This window comes from Panulirus ornatus, chromosome 64 (genome assembly GCF_036320965.1).
Source record: "Panulirus ornatus isolate Po-2019 chromosome 64, ASM3632096v1, whole genome shotgun sequence".
NCBI classification, from domain to species: Eukaryota; Metazoa; Arthropoda; class Malacostraca; order Decapoda; family Palinuridae; genus Panulirus; species Panulirus ornatus.
The window spans coordinates 21,970,745-21,994,405 of NC_092287.1; the positions used below are offsets into that span (position 1 = coordinate 21,970,745).

A 23,661-nucleotide genomic window follows, 5' to 3' on the forward strand; every position below is an offset into this window, starting at 1 on the left:
CAGCAGGTAGGAACTCAAGGACCCATCCTGCCCAACCCTCCTCCAGCAGATAGGAACCCCAAGATCCATCCTGCCCAGCCCTCCTCCAGCAGGTAGGAACTCAAGGACCCATCCTACCCAGCCCTCCTACAGCAGGTAGGAACCCAAGGACCCATCCTGCCCAGCCCTCCTCCAGCAGGTAGGAACCCAAGGACCCATCCTACCCAGCCCTCCTACAGCAGGTAGGAACCCAAGGACCCATCCTGACCAGCCCTCCTCCAGAAGGAAGGAGCCCAAGGACCCATCCTACCTAGCCCTCCGCCAGTCTTGTGGCTTGAAGCACAAGATAAACTCATCAAGGGATCGCCACACGAGTCTATAGAAAGCAACGTGACGAACAATACAGAAGCGTTGATAGAGCGGGGTTGTGTGGGATGGATCCCAGCCTCGAACAACCACAGGAAATTAGATGTTGGAAGTAGAGACTGATGGGATATTGGTGGTCAGGGTCCCACTGATGGGATATTGGTGGTCAGTGTCCCACTGATGGGACATTGGTGGTCAGGGTCCCACTGATGGGATATTGGTGGTCTGTGTCCCACTGATGGGACATTGGTGGTCAGTGTCCCACTGATGGGACATTGGTGGTCAGGGTCCCACTGATGGGACATTGGTGGTCAGTGACCCACTGATGGGACATTGGTGGTCTGTGTCCCACTGATGGGACATTGGTGGTCAGTGTCCCACTGATGGGACATTGGTGGTCTGTGTCCCACTGATGGGACATTGGTGGTCAGGGTCCCACTGATGGGACATTGGTGGTCAGTGTCCCACTGATGGGACATTGGTGGTCAGTGTCCCACTGATGGGACATGGGTGGTCAGTGTCCCACTGATGGGACATTGGTGGTCAGGGTCCCACTGATGGGACATTGGTGGTCAGTGTCCCACTGATGGGACATTGGTGGTCAGGGTCCCACTGATGGGACATTGGTGGTCAGGGTCCCACTGATGGGATATTGGTGGTCTGTGTCCCACTGATGGGACATTGGTGGTCAGTGACCCACTGATGGGATATTGGTGGTCAGTGACCCACTGATGGGATATTGGTGGTCTGTGTCCCACTGATGGGACATTGGTGGTCTGTGTCCCACTGATGGGACATGGGTGGTCAGGGTCCCACTGATGGGACATTGGTGGTCAGTGTCCCACTGATGGGACATTGGTGGTCAGTGTCCCACTGATGGGACAATGGTGGTCAGTGTCCCACTGATGGGACATGGGTGGTCAGTGTCCCACTGATGGGACATTGGTGGTCAGGGTCCCACTGATGGGACATTGGTGGTCAGTGTCCCACTGATGGGACATGGGTCAGCGTCCCACTGATGGGACATTGGTGGTCTGTGTCCCACTGATGGGACATGGGTGGTCAGGGTCCCACTGATGGGACATTGGTGGTCAGTGTCCCACTGATGGGACATTGGTGGTCAGTGTCCCACTGATGGGACAATGGTGGTCAGTGTCCCACTGATGGGACATGGGTGGTCAGTGTCCCACTGATGGGACATTGGTGGTCAGGGTCCCACTGATGGGACATTGGTGGTCAGGGTCCCACTGATGGGACATTGGTGGTCAGCGCCCTACTGATGGGACATTGGTGGTCAGTGTCCCACTGATGGGACATGGGTCAGCGTCCCACTGATGGGACATTGGTGGTCTGTGTCCCACTGATGGGACAAAGGTGGTCAGTGTCCCACTGATGGGACATTGATGGTCAGGGTCCCACTGGGACATTTGTACTCAGTGTCCCACTGATGCGATATTGGCGGTCAGTGTCGCACTGATGGGATATTGGTGGTCATGATCCCACTGGTGGGATATGGGTGGTCATGATCCCATTGATGGGACAGCGACGGAGAAAACACTGTTGTTGGGATCTCTCCATAATCCCTAATCCCTAATCCCTAATCCCTCCTCCCAACAGACCGACCCGTGTGGGTGGCAGAGGACATGGTGGAAAGGGCAAAATCCGCGACTGGGGCTCGAACCCAGACCGTCTTGCGGCAGATCCCAAAGCGCTCTTCCCCCGTGGTGTGTGTCTGTGCCTGGGTGTGCCTGACGTGGCTCGCTGGTCAGCTACAGTCGTGGCCAGCCGCGGCGGCAACGGACCTGACCACCAGCGGTGAGTAGCACAAGGTTACGACCCTTGTGCATGATGGTACGACCCTTCAGCACAAGGTTACGACCCTTGTGCATGATGGTACGACCCTTCAGCACAAGGTTACGACCCTTGTGCATGATGGTACGACCCTTCAGCACAAGGTTACGACCCTTGTGCATGATGGTACGACCCTTCAGCACAAGGTTACGACCCTTGTGCATGATGGTACGACCCTTCAGCACAAGGTTACAACCCTTGGTGGGACGACCTTTGAGCACAACGCGTCGGCCTGACACCTTGATGTTATAGGATTGTTGTGTTAGCTTAGCATTGCTAAGATGGCTATGTTAGGATTGAGAGAATGGCTATGTTAGGATGGATGTTTTAGGGTGGTAGTATTAGGCTGGCAGTGTAAGGATGGTCGTGTAACGTTGGATGTGTAAGGATGGCTGTGTTAGGATTGTCGTGTAACGTTGGATGTGTAAAGATGGCTGTGTTGGGCTGGCAGTGTAAGGATGGTCGTGTAACGTTGGATGTGTAAGGATGGCTGTGTTAGGATGGTCGTGTAACGTTGGCTGTGTAAGGCTGGCTGTGTTAGGATGGTCGTGTAACGTTGGATGTGTAAGGATGGCTGTGTTAGGATGGTCGTGTAACGTTGGATGTGTAAGGATGACTGTGTTAGGATGGTCGTGTAACGTTGGATGTGTAAGGATGACTGTGTTAGGATGGTCGTGTAACGTTGGATGTGTAAGGATGACTGTGTTAGGATGGTCGTGTAACGTTGGATGTGTAAGGATGGCTGTGTTAATGATGACAGCTGCATGTGTTGCTCCCTCAGGTACAGACGACCTGGTGATGGGAGCAACGTTTGGCCCGGGTTACTCCCTTCTCTGTGGCAAGGGACCTCCCGAGGCTGCTGCTGCTGGTGGTGGCCCTTCACCCTCCTCCTCCTCCTCCCTTCTTACTGATGGGAACAGTCACTCGCCACACGACCGTCACACCTCCAACCTGACCTCCTTCACCTTCTGCGCCTTCCTCAGGATACGCAAGAGTCGCACACACTCGCCGCTCCTGACCTACACCCAGAAGACCTGGTCAGCTACAGTAGGTAAGGTGTGGCCACTCATCTCCTTACACTCATCCGACCTGAACACCTTTAACTCTATTTCGAACTGTAGTGTAGCCACATTAACTGGCTTGTCTGACCAACACACTGTACTCTACCATACCTCCAACTCTTCCAACTGCTTCCTTCTAAACGCCAGTGTTTGCACTCTTAACAACGTTGTCTTTATAACTAATTTGCGTCAATTCTTTCTTTCTCCTTCTCGGGGAAAACTACGTCTCCTCGGACGATGCTTCTATCTCTGTTTTTAACGCGAACCAGACAAAAGTATTGTAGAAGGAGGCCTATGTCCTCTCCAGTCAAACTCTTTCAACCACTCCTCTTATGAGATCATTTCGGGCGATGGAACTGCCACACAAAACTTGGAACAAAAAAAAATTACTCTTCTTGCGACATGTATCCAGCTTTCGTGTTCGCATGAAATCATTGAATTTACGTTGTTCTTGATGCAAATGGCTTTTATGGTCTTCACCCTAAATTTTCTCGAACTAGTTCTGTCGAGCTGCCGTTCTTAAATTTTTTCTTCCAGCGAGGCTGCCTCTGTCTTGTCTAACAGACGGAGCAACTATTTTCTATTCTGTTTCTAACCCTCAACCTTAAAACCACTCTGGATCATTTTCAACATATTTTTTCATTCCTTAACTAACTAATCACACGTCTCTCTACATTTCTCCTCACTTCGTGTAGTCCAAAAAAGCATTTCTCTCAGGACACCAGACAAGGTGTGTTTGACCAGATGGCGTCCATCTTCATGTTTTCAAAGAGTGTGTTTGTGAACTTGAACCTGTGCTTGTTCATGTATTCCAACCCATTAAAAAGGCACATCATTTCTTCTGCTTGGATACATGCAATGATACAGCCTATCCCAGTATTAATGCAGCCTATCCAACCATCAATACAGCCTATCCCAAAATGGGATGTTTGTTCTAACCCTTAAAAATTTCGTTTCTTTGTCTACCTCGAAAGTCTTTGATTCCCTTACACAACTTTCAGTTCCTTAAACATTATTGATCACACGGTCTTATCTCTCGTTATCAGTATGCCTTTCTGGAGGTAAGATCTCTTTGTGATAAAGTTTTATCTCCTATTGAGAGACTTTAGGTGATCAAATTTCTTGTGGAGTCTGTCATATGAGAGAAACGAGAAAGAATCAGTTAACATTCATTAATTACCAGTCTAACTGCCTTTTATTCATAGTTCTTTACCAAAATATTTAGCCATATTAATGGATTAGAGGCAGCCTCAGCAGACTCATTCATATTTAGAGGAACGTGGATCGAAAACTTTAAGATAGAGCTAAACAACATGATATCAAGCTATGTGGCCACTGGCAACTCAAGGGTGAGTCTTTATAATGTCTATTTCGTCCCACCGATAAGTTCTTTTGTCTTCGTGAAGCTTTATGTGTTGCTTTGTCCTACAGACATGAGTCAAATAGGGGTGGCGCTGCAGGTGTTGGAGGTGGCCACGAACCAGGTGTTCCAGTACTTCTTCGAGGCCAAATTTCCTCCCGGAGTGTGGCGCCACTTGTGCCTCCAGTTCCACCATCAGCCGACGCAGGTGAGCCCAGCTTAGAATCACGTCTTCAGCAAATGATAATCTATACCGTGTCGACCTCTATTTTCCAACCTTCCGTTATGGAACCTTGGTGAGGTGTTCCCTTACGTATCACTGACCTAAACCTTATCTTTCCCGCTACATTGCTGGACGTGTATCTAATAACCGTTGTGTGTTCCCCGAGGCTTTCTGCTACGTCGACGACACCAGTGAGCCCTTAGCTGCCAGGCGCCTCCTGGGCTCAGCCTTCCAGACGACAGCGTCACTAGAGACCGGAGGAACACCAGGAACTTCTGAAGACAGAGAAGCAGCAGTGAGTGATGGGGGTGAAGGGGCGTGGAGACCAACACACGCAGAAGATTCATCTTCGACGACGGAGGATCCTGCAGGGGTGGCGTGTGTGGGCGGGGGGCACCGCGGCACCCTGGAGGCGGAGGTGGCTATGGTCGTTGTATGGAGGCAACTACTCCCCTTCAGGAGGCTGCTGAGAGTTTCCTGGTGTCAGACAGGTCGGCTCAGCGAGCCTCCGTACCTACTGATGGATCGGCAGTGGGTGGCGGAAGGCAACGTTACCCTTCGGCAGGCATGGACGATGGCGCAGCTGTGTCGCTCCGAGCAGCACTCGTTGTTGGTTCAGCCGGCCGGCACGTATTCACAACACGTCACTGTGTGCCAAGCCTTGGGCGGCTTGCTTCTGGACAGCAAGGACCTCACTCCTTCTCTGATGACCGTAGCGCGGGGCACCAATGACTCCTGCGTCGTCACAGGCGGACTGGTGACCTGGGTACTGGGATCCAGGTCAAGTGAGGAAATAGCGAAGAAGGTCACGGTGGAGGATATCTGTCCTGCCCAAGGCACCGAAGGAGGGATGGTGGCGGCGTGTGTCAGACAGTTGAAGTGCTCCTTGTGTCAGGTGTCGTCCACGGTGCTGTACAACCTGTACGGCCACGACGGACGGCTCTTCGACCACACCTACTACAGCCACAACACTTCGGGTCATGTTATGTTCAGGGGACTGGCAGGCTCGGAGATCCTGCGTCAGGAGGTCGGCTGGCTGTTGAGGTCATCGCTCCACGAGACGCAGTGGCTGCTGCCGGAGGCGCCGGTACCTGTGGGTCGTCACCGGTGGAGTGCCGCGGGGGAGGAGGAGGTCGTCTTGACCCTCACCCACTGTCGTACGACCCAGTTTGCCTGCGACGACGGACAGTGTGTCCGTCAGACTGATCGTTGCGACGACATCGTCCACTGCCGCGACAGGTCGGACGAGGCCAACTGTCAAGTGGTGGAGCGGTCATCCGGGTACGACCCGTACTACACCCCGCCGCCACGACCCGGGGAGGAGTTACCAGTAGACCTCCAGTACCACGCGGACGTGTACAGTCTGGACGACGTGACGACGGAGGGAGGCGTGGCCACCATGAACATAGGTATGACCCTGACTTGGTTCGACCCACGACTCAAGTTCCTGAACCTGAAGCCTCGGGTGAAGAACTACTTCCCGTGCAAGCTGGTGTGGACGCCCAGTGTGCGGGCCGTCTCGGGCGACGGTGAGGGCACCGTCCTCCAGACCACAGACTACGACCACTTCTGCTACGCCTACGCCAGCAACAGGACCGAAAGACCTCTCTCGGACCCTTACATGGGTAAGTGTTGAACATTTACAGTTGATGACCATAAAACTATTGAGGGAAATTCAGAAGGCACGCTGGTATTGATGTCTCTATCTGGTAATGTATTAGATTGTCTCTGTCTACAACAGCTAATGTATTAGATAGATTGTATGAATATGATGACTCTTACTTTCCCTTGGCGTGGGGGCAGCGCACCAGGCGGACGGGCAGTCACACGCCATCCAGAACTACGTAGGTGTACTGGCCTCTGTGCCCTGCCACTTCCACCTGCAGATGTATCCCTTCGACTTCCAGCTGTGCAACATCTCCTTCATGCTCATGAACGCTCCCTGGACCAGGGTGTTCAGGAAGGCCATGAGGGGCAAACACGTCCCTTACCTAGACTCCGTAAGTAAACACAGGCTCACAAATCGACAGGGCTCATTCGCTAAAGGTATAAACTCGACGACGAAGGTTCAGGAGTTAGACAAGACTGGCTTGATGGTCCAGGCAGGAGCGATCCTTCCTATATTTCCTGCTGGTGTAAACAGCGAGACGGTCGTGTGTTCGTCTACCCCCACCACACTTGTCATTCTTGTACTGTAGCTGGCGGACATGAAGGTGTCGTATTATCAGCAGCAATGTTCCCGACCCCCAGACTTATTGATAAACAGTACAGCCCTTCGCCACGAAAACGCTCATAGCCGTGGAGGGAACATCTGAGCCAACGCGTAGCAGACGACCTTTTTTTTTTCAATACAAAGCCAAAATGTGGAACGATGACATAGTGCCTGTTGTCTACGACAGCAGCTCGTAAAAATCTCAAAGACACCGATAACCAGCTTGATCAAGCACATTAAGTTTGTGTAGAGAAACTAAGAGACTTCTACGTCAAAGTGATCGTCGGTATGAAGCGTATATTATTGAAAATAGCAAGAGAAACCCCGATAGAATCCTCTGGATATGTTAAAAGCAAGAGAGTCATTACCTTGTTAATATATATATTGTGTTAATATATATATTGTTAATATTGTGTTGAGTTTTGGTTACCGTATTTGAGGAAAGACATAGACAGAACAGAGTGCGTAAGGAAAAGAGCTAAGAAGATGATTCCCGGACCAAGAAACAAATTCTACTTGAGCCTAAAGGACTTGATCCATTTAGTTTAGAAAAGAGAAGGTTTAGCGGTGATCTGGTACAGGCGTTCAAAATCATCAAACGGCTTTGAAAACCTCAATCTAATGACTTACGTTGGGATAGAGTGTTTGATCTCACTCGTAGCCATGGGTATAAAGTCAGGGGCAAAAGGTTTACTTCGAATGAGGCGAAATACCTTTTCTTCAAGAGGATTGTTAACATACGGAATGCTTTACCATTTAGAGGTGTTGAAAGTAGTGACATAGACACATTTAAGAATAGAATTGATAAGTATTTCGCTTCAAATCCTCCACCAACATTATTTGTGCCTCCTTAGCTACACGAATAGTTTATAATGTTTTTTTTCTATCTTTGATATATTTGTATTTCTACTCTTACCACACCGATGCATGTTTCTCATTTATCTTCCACCATCACAAACAGCCTCGAAGGGACCCAGAGATCTGTTGCTGTTTGAATTCCTTCGTATTTGCATTCCTCCATCTTAAACCTTAGTATTCCGTTAGTTAAGAGACAATATTTATCTAGTTTCATGTAGATAACTTCGGGTTGTGTGTTACCAAATCTGTTGATGAATGAGAAACGTTATCGGTCTTGCCACAATTTGGGTCTCCTATTATCATGGTAACTTGGCTGTCTGTGTCATCATCGTGTTTATGGCATTTTTCTCTGCCATGCCAATAGTGATGAACTTTTACTTTTCTGTTCTCAACTTATGAAAATTTCAATTACATTTCAAAACCTCGGTATTAGAATTCCTCGAGAATTCGAGCGGATGGCAGCGAAACGTGCAAGGCTTCGAACCATAGCTTCCGCCAAAGTCTGGTGGTTTTCTTGGCTACTGTATTGCTTGCCACACACTGAGTGTTGCTGCTGTAGCCTCTGTGATCAATGGCTGGCAGGTGGGAGACGATCCCTCACACACCATCGGTTGCATCTCATCAAACGCACTACCGAAAGAAAACATTATTGAGAGGAAATCGACGAGTATAACACTAGTTTAACATTGTCCTATCCTCTTATTTCCTAAAAGCCATAATGAACAATGAATTCAAGATAGTCTTGTGTGCTGTTTGGCTGGTCATCTAAATGATAACATGTAGACAAGAGCCAGGTGTATGTTTGTCAAGATTCTACACCAACCAGTCATGAATATGGGACAGAAACTGTTGCTCAATAGGCTAGCAGAATCCAGTGTAACCTGTTTATGAGAAATCTAAACAGCGAAGTTTGCCATCAATTTTCGATTTACCCAGAGCGGCATTACAATGATTCATTTCACGAGTAATTTTGAAAATTCATATACCGTCATAGTTCACTACGACATAAAAATCATTCTTTGGTGTTACGTGTTGCCCTCCTGTTTCTCCTCCCTCCCGGCAGCGTCGAGTGTTGCTGGAGTACGTGCTGGAGGAGCAGACGACGAAGGTGGGCTGGTTCCTGCAGGGTACAGACAACAACACCTACTTCGTCTTGACGTACCACCTACGCCGTCTGTACGGCTACCACGTCATGAACAGCTTCTTCCCCAGCCTCCTTATGTTCTTCATCTCCTACGCTACCTTCTACTTCCAGGTAATAATACAATCGCCTCCTCCTAACTTCATGTTGTAAAGTTATGGTTGTTTTCATCTCTCCATCCTGAAGAAATTTTCGTATGTTGTGTTGTCGAAATCATTTAGTTATTTCTAAACTTTTACAACTTGATTTCCCAGGGAACCTCTGCTCTTTTGAGAGGGAATGATTACAATTTTTTTAGGCTCAATTATCTGAGTAATACAATTGGTTTCGTCACTCTTCTCTGGATGTGTTCTAATTTTTTTTTTTTCCTTGATCAAGTCTGGTGAGCAAATACGACCAGTATGTTCGAAATAAGTGAGCATTATATCTTTCATTTTTAGTTCATGGTTACAGCTCTGAAACTGAGCATTGTATGGACTTCATCACAATGCAGGTGAGTATTGTTGAACTTGATAATAGTTTACCAAACGTTATGATTGATATCTTATAAATTATATTTCTTTTTTTCTAAATCTGGTGTTACATATTGTGAAGTATTTAGTCTTCTGTCACTCTCCCTCCCTCCTTCCCTTCGTTCAAGATTTTGATGGCCAGAAATGCTTTTTGTCGGCTGACTTCTTTCAGCGTCTTGAGAGAAATATCATCAGAGCCAAGTAACTCTTCGACCTCGACTTTTCTGTTATATTGAAATACCTCCTAAGACTCAATACTTCGTAGGTCTAAATTCTCAATATCTGTTTCGAGATAAGTTTTGCGCTGTTGGTCCGATTCAGAAACTTTGGATAACACTGGACAGAAATACTTGTGGATGAATGGGCTGTGTAACCGTCTCATGTCTCCTGTCAGGGTAACAAGAAATTATACCAGTTTTACAATATCTAGTTGGATCAGGTTAGTAGAGAGGTGACATACCATTACGACCCATTCTCATCACGACTTGTAGTACAGTTTAAACAACGACTTCGCTAACTTGACAGCTTCAACCACTACTACACTACCATGATACCGTTGAAATTATGCTTCTTCGAAGTCAATCTTGTTTGCCACGTATTATACATTTTTGGGTCTTAGCTAACTAACGCCATCTCGATATTCGTGTCAATGTCTTGAAGTTTGCCGTGAACTCCTAGGGAAGGTAAGAGTATAACACAGCTCTTCGGTAGTGTTGTCTTGAACCCTCTATCCAATTTCCACCCTACAGTTGGAGGACTTCACGAACCGCATCATGATCTCGCTGACTGCCCAGCTGGTGTTGGCCGCCTTGTTCACCTCCACCACACAGTCCTCCGTCAAGACGCCGTACCTCAAGCTGATCGACGTGTGGTACGCCGCCATCATCACCTTCTGCTTCCTCATCATCATCGCCCAGACTATCATCAACGTTGTCTTCAACGCTGCCCACATCCCCAGGGGCGTCGTCAGAGCCATCGGCGTGAGGTCGAGCCATCTTGATCACCAGAAGGTAAACGTGTCGGCTTCGTTGGCATCCAATCTTATTGTCAATAAACCTTTGTTCCCGCTTATAGAAATACGTAAACGTTCGGTTAACTTTCTATTTGTTCTAGAACGAAATGATATATATAATTTATCATGGCTCTTCGGCTACGTGAAGCCTAGTAGATAATATCACAATACAGACGGAATCTTGAAAAAAAAAATTAGGTTGTACAGCTTTTAAGTAGACCACGTCCTATTTACGGTGTATCCACAGTAAAGGCTTTCTCTCTCTTAGATCATCCAGTTTTGTCTAAGATAGTGAGCTTACTGCAATGTCGACTGTGAGGCGTTAAAAGTCTTGTGTCCGTCCCCGTCAACCAAGGATTCCCGACAGGAAATCCTGTGTTGGTTCGTGATGGACACTGTTGTCTGTGTTCATCACGCACAGAAACGTTCTGCTCTGGTTAGGTTGGTTGTTTGGGGCTTCAAGGCTTATCAACAACCATTAAGGCCGTCAACGTAATGATTATTAACACCTTCAAGTGTCTATAAAGATTATTCTAGGATCACTTACACTCTCACTATGTATGTGGCCTATGTGTTCTACTCTTATAGTTGCGCTAAATTCGTACGAGAAAGTATTTCCAACTGGGCACTTGAATATGGTTTTGAAAGGAAAATCTAATTTCAAGTGGGAGTCAGGTAGCACCGTAACTCATTAATACCTAAATCAATATTACAATTGCCATAAAAGAGAAAGTATCAGCGAGTTTGTTCTGATGCAAAATTGCCTCTATTTTGAGGTCATAAAATATTACACACTGAATTTCAAAAGTCAAGGAATTACGTAAAATCTGTTTTATTCGCTGACCAGTAGCTGTGTCAGATGTAATGTTTGGCATCTGTTCCACCGTTCACTGTAAATAATCTGTGTATTTACGATGTTAGATATGAAGTTATTTACCAGATTGAAGTTTGTACTTTTTTTCTCTTCATTCTCAAAGTCGAGTATGAGTTACAGAAACTGAGTATTAAACTTTCCGTATATGACATAAGAATTATTTTCAGACGAATTCTTTTTCTATCTACTCGATGATAATCTATTATACAAAAAAAAGAACACTGACGTGATTCTAAATATCATTTCAAACTTTGTATAGTTTCTACGAAATTGTTATAGTTTTTCATTCTCTGTGTAAGAATATTTTGTAACAGAAAATGAATAATGAAATGGGTAACTATTATATAGTTTTGAAAAAATTATCAATGATTTTTGACATTGTCATCATGGTTTTAACATCAAAGAAATATGTGATATATGATAATCCATCAGGAATTTATTAGTCTGCATTAGCGTTTCTGTTTTACTTTCTGGAAGATATAATGCAGCTATTTCCTTTGGAAGTATCAATGCACTGTCGCTACTTCGCTTTTCTTTCATGATTTTTAAGCATATTCAATATTTTGACCGTTTCAGTTTAAGCTATCACGAAATTAGAAATATCTTATAACTTAAAATATGTTATAACTAAGAAAACATAACTAGAATTGAACAAAACCTTATAATCTATAAAGTTACTGCTGCCTCAGGTGGTGAACTGAGTGGTAATCAAAGTGGCAATCATGAACCACGTATGTAATTAGAGTGTATGTGGTTTTGTAAACATCCTCAACACTTGATGAAGGTAATGTCTAATATCTTTCGGCTGGTTAATGTGGCTTCATGTTGATGGCCATTTTGGACACCGGTAGTTGGATAGGCTTAGATCCTAACAATGTGATATAGAAACACTTGGCTGCTACTTTCCAAGCTTTACTCAACTTAAATCTAAGTTAAAGTCTGGAAAAAAAGAACATAATAACACTTATTACACGTATAGTATTACTTGATAAGTTATAGGTAAAACTAAGATATACATCTTATCATTCTTCTTTCTTTTCTTTCATACTATTCGCCATTTCCCGCGTTAGCGAGGTAGCGGTAAGAACAGAGGAATGGACCTTTGAGGGAATATCCTCACCTGGCCCCCTTCTCTGTTCCTTCTCTTGGAAAAAAAAAATAAAGTAAATTAACTCATATGACTTGTGCCACCAGCACCTCCAAGGCTCCTGCTGTGTAAACAAAGGTAGAATATGAAAAGCAGCTTTATCAAACTATGAAAACGCAGCAGTATCAAACAATACATGAAACTTATGAATATCACAGTGAGTATAGAGTTAGTGTGTAGCCTGAGGGTACAGATACAGACATAAAGACGTCAACAAGCTACAAGATTCAAAGCGAAGAAATACAGACAAACATCAAGTACGAAGATAAACATTAGACATAATGTTCCTGTTTGTACGGGTGATAAGAACTGATGTTGTAGGCGGAAAGTTAGTATTAATTCTGTTGAAGGCGTGTTATATATATATATATATATATATATATATATATATATATATATATATATATATATATATATATATATATATATATATATATATCGCATGTTTACCAAATGGCGTCCTAGCTACGTCTCTTCTTTATATATTACCTGACTGTTATATTTCTCCCTTGTCTCCCCTGATAATGTGATTATTACACGAAAGTGCACTTGGGAACTTATCGTGTTTCATATGCACTTTGTTCGTGTATATATATATATATATATATATATATATATATATATATATATATATATATATATATATATATATATATATATATATATATATACTATTTGCCATTTCCCGCGTCAGCGAGGTAGCGTTAAGAACGGAGAACTGGGCCTTAGAGGGAATATCCTCACCTGACCCCCTTCTCTGTTCCTTCTTTTGGAAAATTAAAAAAAAAACAAGAGAGGGGAGGATTTCCAGCCACCCGCTCCCTCCCCTTTTAGTCGCCTACGACACGCAGGGAATACGTGGGAAGTATTCTTTCTCCCCTATCCCCAGGGATTATATATATATATATATATATATATATATATATATATATATATATATATATATATATATATATATATAGCATATGAAAGAGCACTTTCATAGAACACATAATGCCCTCCAACAGCAGGGATTCGAACCCGGGACCTTTGCGTGATAGATATGAATGTTACGGTCGATCGTAGCCTAGCATTTAGCATTCCCAACTACAAAGGAAAGGTCCCGAGTTCGACTCCTTGCTGTTGGAGGTCATCATGTTTATATATATATATATATATATATATATATATATATATATATATATATATATATATATATATATATATATATACATATTTAATTACTTTTTCTCCTCTTTACAACGTGACAGATGTCGCCAGTATTGACAATAGAGGAAGCCAAAGGTTCGTCCCGGGTGTCGACTCAGGGACTCGGGCAGCCATCACACGGGCCATCCCAGGAGGTCGCCCGACGTTGTAACGTCATCTGCCGGGTGCTCATCCTCCTGTTGGTCGTCGTCTTCGTCTTGTCGTACGTAATGCTGGCGCTGGGGGTCCTGTAGTGAGCGGCCCATGGATGGTTCATCTAAGAGCAGTTCTATCCCTGACCGGGTCCTGAGGCCTACATAAACTGTAGAATCCAACAACTCTCTCTCTCTCTCTCTCTCTCTCTCTCTCTCTCTCTCTCTCTCTCTCTCTCTCTCTCTCTCTCTCTCTCTCTCTCTCTCTCTCTCTCTCTCTCTCTCTTACCATTTTTACATATTTCGTCTCTATTTCCTGCGTTTTCGAGGTAGAGCCAGGAGCAGACGAAAAACGACTGCATTCGCTCACATCCATTCTCTATCTATAGCGCGTAATATCCTGACACCACAACTCCTTGTCCACAACCAGGGCCCCTACAGATCTTTCCATGGTTTACCCCGGACGTTTAACATGCCCTGGTTCAGTCCATTGACAGCTCGTCGACCCATGTATACCGCATCGGTCCAATTCACTCTATCCCGTGCATATCTTACACCCTTCTGCATGTTCAGGGCCCAACCACTCAAAATATCTTTCACTCCATCCGTCCACCTCCAATTTGCTCTCCCGGTTCTCTGTGTGCCCTGCACATCTGACAAATATATCCTATTGTTAAGCTTTACTCGCTCATTCCCTCTGTATGTCCAAACCATTTCAACACACCCTCTTATGCTCTCTCAACCACACTCTTTTTATTACCACACTTACTATTCTAATGCTTACTCGATCAAACCACCTCACACCACATATTGTCCTCAAACATTTTATTTTCAACACACCCACCCTCCTCCGCAAAGTATTATCTATAGTCCCTGCCTCGCCTCCATCTGACATTGTTGGAACTACTGTACCTTCAAACATACCCATTTTCGCCCTCCGAGATAACGTCCTCTCCACACTTTGTTCAGTGCTCTTAAAAGCATCGCCCCCTCCCCCACCCTATGACTCACTTCCGCTTCCATGGTTCTGTTCGCTGCCATGTCCACTCCCAGGTGCCTAAAACACTTTACGTCCTCCAATCTTTCTTTGATTAAACTCACACTCCAAATAGCCTGTCCCTCAACCCTGATAAACCTAATAACCTCGCTTTACTTAGCTACACTCAGTTTCCTCCTTTGACACGTTCTTCCAATCTCAGTCACCAACTACTGCAGTTTCTCACTTGAATTAGCAAACAACAACTGACTCACTTCCCATTTCCTCTTATCCTCCACAAACCACATATTCGCCCCTCTTCCCACGACTTTCGGATTTCCCTCCCTCACCACCCCATCCATACACGAATTGTGCAGCCATGGTGACATAACACACCTCTGCCGTAGACCGACCTTCACTTGGGTCCATTTACTTTCCTATCTTCCTACTCGTACAGAAGCCTCACACACTTGATAAAAACTTTGCTTTTAGCGGCATTCTTCCCACTCCGAGTATTCTTAAGACCTTCCACAAGGCATCTCTATCAACCCTATCATGTGCTTTTTCAGATCCATCACAAATAAATTCATCTGTTTCTCTAAGTATTTCTCGCTCACACTCAAGCAAACACCTGATCCACACATCCTCTAACACTTCTGAAACCACACTGCACCTCCCCAGTCTCGTGCTCTGTACATTCCTTCACCCTCTCACTCAATACCCTCCCATACAACTTATCAGGTATACTCAACAAATTCATAATTCATCTTTGTCACCTTTGCCTTGATACAGTGGCGATATATATATATATATATATATATATATATATTTATATATATATATATATATATATATATATATATATATATATATATATATATATCCATTCTTCCAACTCTCAGGCACCTCATCATGATCCATACATACACTGAAAATCCCGATTAATCAATCAACAAAACATTCACCCCTTTTTCTTATTGAATTCAACTGTAATGACATCCACTGCAGCCGCCTTGCCATATTTCATCGTACGCAAGGCTTTCCTCACCTTACTCCTCGCCATCAAACCACTCTCCCTGACTCTCACTTCCCATACCACCCCGACCTAAACACCTTACATCCGCCACCCTATCATCAAATACATTCAGCAGTCCTTCAAAATAGTCACTCCATCTCCTCCTGACTTCATCATTACTGTTACCACTTCCTCCTTCGCTCCCTTCACCAGTCTTCCAATTTACTCTCTTGTTTCTTTTCTTTTTTGCACATGATTAACCCTTCTAAAGTATCTACTTATTCTCCCTAGAATTTACCGATACTCGCTCAACCCCAACTCTCATTTGTCCTCTTTATCAACCCCTGCATCTCCCTCTTGACTTCTTGCCGCTTTCTCGTATAGTTCTTCCAATCATTTGCACTCTTTCTCTATAAGTAAAACCTAAATACATCTCTTTATTTCCTTTAACCAGAAACTATACTTCATCATCCACCACTCACTACCCTTCCTAAGCTGCCCACCTCCCACCATCTGCATGCTGCATGCATCGCTTGCACATGCCAGCACAACTTCCCTAAATACCTCCCATTCCTCTCACTCATTTACCTTGCTTCATATACTCTCAACTTTTGCCATCCTACACTCAATTTCTCCTGGTATTTCTTCAAACAAGTCACTTGTTCAACTCGCATGATATCACCACACTTCTCACCATACCGATTCCTTGTTCACACGGGATACAGTGGCGACCATGTATGAAACAGATGCTAATATATATATATATATATATATATATATATATATATATATATATATATATATATATATATATATATATTAGTTGATTACGCGCTCAATTTCGATCTCTTCCAATATATATATATATATATATATATATATATATATATATATATATATATATATATATATGCTGGGGCAGCAGACATGAAAATTTCAAGCATAAACATAAAAAAAGAAGTACATTTGTAAATGTCATATAATCTCTTCTCTCATTCATATAAGATTCTTTGAAAATGAGAGATATGATATATCACTGCTAATCTCTGTTTTATAAGGCATTAACGTTATCACCTGGAAACATGTAACAGTTACTAGGATATATCAATTTGTTATATGACGAGGTTACGACTTTCTCCATCAATGAGTCTATGTAACGCGAGTATTGGAGCGTACAGAGGTACTTGGTAAGAATGGATGTAAACACTACCTCTGTTTACGCATATATGAAAATTCAACCTATTTTACACTGATAACTATAACAGGCATAATACAACTAGCATGGGAGAGAAAATTAATCAAGAAAGTATTGATGCGTAAGAAATATAAAAATGACAATAAATTAATAGATTAGTAACGTGTGAGTCTTTTTAAAGGTCCAGCGGTGCAGTGTGTGGCATCAGTACGTTAGTCACAGCTCATCTACTGTGGTGTGTTGTTGCAAGTTCTTGTGGTATTGAGTTCTCTTTCTGGTGTCGTTCCCACGCATTTACATAGTCCTTTTGTGTGTTCCTCGCGCCTTTTGGTAACTTTGCAACATCTACTCTAAGGAGGATATATACAGTTGGAGGATTTCCAAAGGTGAGTGGGGATAGGATGCGGGGGAAACCAGGGTTATACATCGCCTTTGGCAGAATGTATCAAGTTCTTTTGCCATTTTTTTTTTAATGCACATTACTACCCTCCGCTTAAAAGTTGTATATAGATTATACTCTCGCTCTCAGTATGCAGTAGTGCGTTTAAATGTTTTCTATGTAAGATTTGAAAGGCAGCTGTGATTGAAGTTTAAACGTGGGCATTTCAGTTAGTGATGTATCTATTTCTGATAATGACGTATTATCTCTGATATTGCTTGAATATTCCAAGTTTATCTTTGACCTCTGCAAAGTGAAGAAACTTCTGATATTGCTTGAATATTCCAAGTTTATCTTTGACCTCTGCAAAGTGAAGAAACTTCATTTGTACATTGATATTTAGTTTTTACTTGTTTTACTAATGGATACCGTAGAAACGGTATGTATATCTATCTATATTTTAGTTTTAACTATTTTAGGGGGGGGTGTTACTCTCATTTTGTGAAGTGATGAAACTAATTTAACTCGAAGCCAGGGAAACATCGCCTCCTGGTTCCCACCTATCCAGATTTTAGACACCGCTGCTTCAGCCACCTTGACCTTTGCAGAAATTGCAGATTAAGTATACATGTTGATGTGATAAATGTTCAAGGTGTTTTGACAAAGGAGCGAGAGAGCGATTATTAGTGTCGGAGCAAGGATTTGGTACAGGGATTCGTGTGGTAAATTGGCTCAAGTTCCACACAGGCAAAGTTCCTAATTACTACCATCATATCTGGCAGGAACCCCGACGAGTACTTCTGACGGAGGAGGTTCTTTTGTCAAAGAGCTGTATTATAGGAGAGTTACTCAGTACTGGTTGATGTTCTCAATAGAACATGTGAGTACACTCGTGTGTGTGTGTGTGTGTGTGTGTGTGTGTGCGTGCGTGCGTGCGTGTGTGAGTAATAGTTTGTACTGTACAGTGAGGGAGTTCCGCGCTCATGAGACCCCATCGCTTGAACTTTCTCGACCTTCATAGAACCTTTTAAAGTCTCTTTATGATGTTTACAGTCAGTTGTATTACTGATTTCTATTAATCTACTGTTGTAATACAATGTAGATACCTTTTTGTTTACATAATTTCTGACGCAGGTCTTGCTCAATATGATGCTTTGGCCTTTGACTGCAATGTCTTTCCATCTTTCGAAAAATGTTCGTTGTTGACGTCATTCGTTTAAAAACAGTAAAGGCATGCCTAAGACATCTTTAACTCTTCTTTATTTTACACTGGACATACTTATGGCCTCAAACCTCTCTGTAACTCCTCTCTCTTCATAATGGAACCTGTACCAGGTTTGTTCCCCTCCTGTAGACCTTCCGTATTCGATATTGTCACCAAACTTGAGAGGCGTAGTTCTGGCTCAATGTAGGATGTGAATATTTGCTTATCCACACACTTAGACTGCAGTTTTGATATTTGGCTGCTGACAGTTTATTTCTTTTTTACTGGTCTCCAGAGGTGAGATTTCACGCACACACTAACCTAAGCCAGTTATGAAGGTTATCGACCAACTCCCCGGAGGAAAAAATTGAACAACTGGTACCATTGTTACGCATGCGCTCGACCCCGGACGACCTTGAATGCACTAGGGTCAGCAAGGCCATCCAGTACCACGAATGAACTAACCATGTGTCAGACCAGCTGTGGAGTATATATTCAGATCCCCTAGTTGGCTTTACCAACCATTTACCCTTTTAATGGCAATTGTATTCAGACATGAGTGCAGTTCTGACCTACAATTTGCATATATTAAGAAGAGCAGCACTCAGTTCCAGTATGAGCCCTGTGGTACGCTGCAGGTGACATCCCTATTTTGAGTTGGCTTCCCTGACATTCGTCCTTGGCTTTTTCTTTTCTTTTTTTTCCAGTGGGCAGTCTGCTTTACGAGCAGCTTAACTCCTAAACGGGAATGTATTTATTTACCAAAATATCCTATAAGGCAACACATAAAGAGTTTGTAGATGACAGATACTGGGTCAGGCGAGTGTCGTGTTAGTACGAAACTTGAGACACAGCGCCACAAGTGTTTTGGTTGTATGTGAAGACAATATAAAGATTATTTATCTTTGATAACAACCGTATGTCTTACACGACTTGCATATTATCTAGGATAGATTAGAGGGTTGAGCTTTTAAGGTGGATTACGGTAGAAGTTGGGTTGGGGTAAGTTAGGTAAGGTTAAAGTAGAGAATTGCCTTTTAAGTTCGGGCAAGTGAATGGCGACAAGTATTAGCTAGTGTTAACTTATTGACGCCTCGGTCCTCCGCCAAGCACAGGTTTTTTAAATTTAACTCACGCTGAACATCTCTCTCGTCATCTTTCCTCCTCTAGTCATAACTTCTCACGCCCCCTTCATGTTATCTACTCTTAAGAGTTCCCTTAACTTCCTTTGGTCCTTCGTTCTCATTCATATCTTCCCATTCTCACATGTCAGGAAACCTCTTCCCCGCAGGACTGCATACGTCCTCTTTAGTACTCGGCAAACACTTCCTCCTACACATTACGTATAACTTCCTCGTTATTTTGTTTTTCTCCCCAGCTTATCTTTATCATTCTGCTCCTAGTTCACACATTTCTAAGCTTTTAACCCCTGTTCAAAGAGTCCAGGTTTCTGCACCATACAGAGCAACACTCCATATATTAAGCTTTTTACCATTCGTTTCTTCAGCATCATTTCAAGCTTGCTGTACCTGTGGGTTGTCTGTAGCTTTACCAGCGAACTGTCTCAAGCTTAACTGTCGTGTTTCTCTGTGTTCAAAGCTTTCACAAGTTGACGACTGACTGTCTGGGAAGCTAAAGAACGCAGTCAACTAACCGGATATTTACACACAAAGCATATGATTAAAACTGTTTAGAATTATATATATATATATATATATATATATATATATATATATATATATATATATATATATATATATATATATATATATATATATGTATACATATATATATATATAATATATAGTATATATATATATATATATATATATATATATATATATATATATATATATATATATATATATATATATATATATATATATATATATTGCCACAAAACTATAACTACATGCCAAAATTCAATAAGTACATGTACACTTCTGACTTGTTAAAATGTTGTGTAATGTATGCTTGTTATTTATAATTATTGTGCAATAAATATATATTGCAAGCCTTCTGCATCCACGATTACATGTTGCATTATGGGTACTAGATATTGCAAGTATTGGACATACAGGAATAACAAATATACATGCATACAAACATTTACATTCTCTAAGCATTGTGCTTACATACATACTGCAAGCATAATGTAGACCTGTGCCTGTATCTCACAAATATGTAACATAGACATATACATACCTCCGTACAAGGTAGCGGGTTGGACATGAGCTTTTATGAAAAACCTGTCGAATCTGTATCCGGTACAGACTATGGGAGAATTTTGGTATAAATTAATTAGTCACGTTACAGGAAATGTTCGTTTCAGAATGTGAGAGTCTTAAGACCCAAAACTCCTCAGTCTAATATGCCCAACACACCAGGAGTCTAAGGTCCAGAACCCTAGTAATCTGAGGCCCAGCACGTGAAGGTGTGCGTAAACAGTTGGGGCATAGAAATAGAATGAGTGAAGAAAGATGAACCAAGAAAATCTACGTGATCTATGTGGAGGGAGTAAGGAGGGGTAACCGAGGAGATGAAAGGATGGAGTGTAGAAGGCACTTTAAACAATGGAAAACGTACATGTGATTAAGATTTTTTTGCCTATAATACAAGGACGAGTCTCGTCCATCCAGTGTAAACAAGCGAAGAAAACCCCCATGTTCCCTTACAATTATCAACTGATGTCTGGTATTCTTGAGTGGGAGATCCAGCTAGTTTTATCACTCAGATAATACACCTTCTTCCGGTCGTTTAGAGTCTCCTTTCCCCGTCGGAGTCGAGCAATATGTTAGTAATATGTTAGTAATATGTTAGTGTGTCTGGTGAAGAATTTTGAGAGTGCTGAGTGGTGGCTGGCTGCTGCTGGCAGGTCAAGGGGGCGCCCCGATTCTCTCTGGCTCGCCTCGCTCTACCTTAATGAGTATTCTCCTCATTATTAACGATCAGGTAATGAGGTAATGTTTAATAATCCCGTTTGTGGAATGTGTAATCATCACTCTATGGTGAATGCTTAAACTTTATAGACTATTATTTGGCCTTAAAAGAGTTAAAGTATATTCTTGAGAGAAACAAAGATGATAGAATCATGAGTTATCTGGCGACCAGTGTGTGATTATGAGTATTAAATATTCCAACTGAAGCTGATAGTGTGTCTGGGTGTAAATTAAATAACGATTTATATTGATGTCTTGTAGGTGGGTCAGTTGTGTTTGGGAGTGGTAAGAGAACAGTGGAGAAAGTGATTAAGGTCATTTCAAGTTATCGGTCCAAGACTTATTAACCTAACTAATTCACCTAGGATTTGAATTACTAATTCAAATCCTTCTTCTCTCTCTCTATTTGCTCGTATGTACTGACCAAGTGACACTGTTCCATTTTTTGAACTGTGTTATCTTTGATGAAACAGCTGCAGTTTCTTGTATGATGTTATCCTTAATGGCACAGATGCAGTTTATTAATTTGTTATACTTGTTACTGAGATGCATTTTCTTGTACTATGTTATCCTTGACACAGATAGTTTCTTGTATTATGTAATCCATGATGACACATCTACAGTTTCTTGTTTTGTTATCATTGTTAATACAGATGCATTTTTTTTTTTGTATTATGTTAATCATGATGATTCGTGCAGTTTCTTGTATTATGTTTTCCATGATGATACAGCTGTAGTTTCTTGTATTATGTTTTCCATGATGATACAGCTGCAGTTTCTTGTATTATGGTGTCCTTGATGATACAGCTGCAGTTTCTTGTATTATGTTGTCCTTGATGATACAGCTGCAGTTTCTCGTATTATGTTATCCCTGATGATACAGCTGCAGTTTCTTGTAATTATGTTATCCTTGATGATACAGCTACATTTTTCTTGTATTATCCCTAGTTATTATAAAGTTGTCTTGACTTGTGTTTATCATTGGTTTGGGAATGGTGGAATCTGACGAGGGAATATTTTTTTTTTCCTGTTCAGGATCTGTTGATCGTGTACGCCCTCCTCATAATGTTCACATTCTAATTACAGTTACGTTAATGGTAATGATGCATAGGATTGTGTTAAAGATGATATCATAACAGTAAGAAATGTATTCTATGCAAAGCGAAACTGGCGATGTCGCAACAGTAACGAAATGTAATTTTGGCTATCCTAACCTAACTTACACCAGCCTATCCTATTCCAAGCAGTGTTAATTACACGTTTCTAACTATGTTAGAAAAGTTCCCATACCCATGTTTTAATCAGTAAACTTTTTATTTTGTTAGTCAATCTCACTTAAGCAAACTAACCATATTTAACGTAAACCCTCACTAATCTAATGTAACATAGAGAACACCTGTAAGGATGAAGTTATACTGTAACGTTTATCAGTTCGCCTGTAAGCATTATTGGCCACAAAGACAACAAACTAAACTACTTAATGTGTTATACACTTGTATTATTGAGTCTGTAGACTTTGTATTATTGAGTCTGTAGAGTCTGTATGCAGGGGTGGCTAAGACATTCCATGGGCGCATAGCAAGCAACGCAAGAATCACGGCATAAGCTTAATACCAGAAGCACCAGTTTGCCCATCTTTCTAATTTCTTCAACCTATAAAGCTGGTTCTAACATAAAGCAGCTTATATCTAATCTATCTGTTTGTCTATCTAACCATTTGGTGCTCAGGTGGGGAGGTCAGTATTCTGCATTGATAATAAGGTGTTTATCATTAACTAAAAAAACAGGGGCTGAAAAAATGAATAGATGTAAGATGGTGTCGAGATGGAAGTACCAGAAAGTGTGTTAACAAGAATAGAAATGCTCAGCTGTAGAGATCCTCCATATATGATATTGTCACTAAGGTAGGAAGGAATGTTTAGGTGATAAAACACGTCATGCAACTGATGTTTTTTATGTAACCAATATTCATGTAGGGACGATGTCTTATACTTGTGTCATCCCTATTCGCGTTGGC

At 42.6% G+C, this 23,661-nt stretch overlaps 2 protein-coding genes across 3 annotated transcripts in view; both read left to right on the forward strand.

Annotated features, from left to right (window-relative positions):
• The first annotated feature begins 1,968 nt into the window (after positions 1-1,968).
• On the forward strand, positions 1,969-15,713 carry LOC139746331 (uncharacterized). The gene is made up of 8 exons (XM_071657474.1): positions 1,969-2,160; positions 2,978-3,247; positions 4,689-4,825; positions 5,007-6,465; positions 6,644-6,840; positions 8,974-9,165; positions 10,313-10,573; positions 13,847-15,713. The coding sequence occupies exons 1-8, from the start codon at positions 1,989-1,991 to the stop codon at positions 14,036-14,038; spliced, it is 2,880 nt and encodes a 959-aa protein (XP_071513575.1). The 5' UTR covers positions 1,969-1,988; the 3' UTR covers positions 14,039-15,713.
• Positions 15,714-16,879: 1,166 nt separating this feature from the next.
• LOC139746090 (uncharacterized) overlaps positions 16,880-23,661 on the forward strand; it is a 91,270-nt gene continuing 84,488 nt past the window's right edge. For both annotated transcript variants that reach the window (XM_071656920.1, XM_071656922.1), the window contains exon 1: positions 16,880-17,508. The gene's annotated coding sequence lies outside the window, so the exon portion shown is untranslated. The remainder of the gene's footprint in view (positions 17,509-23,661) is intronic.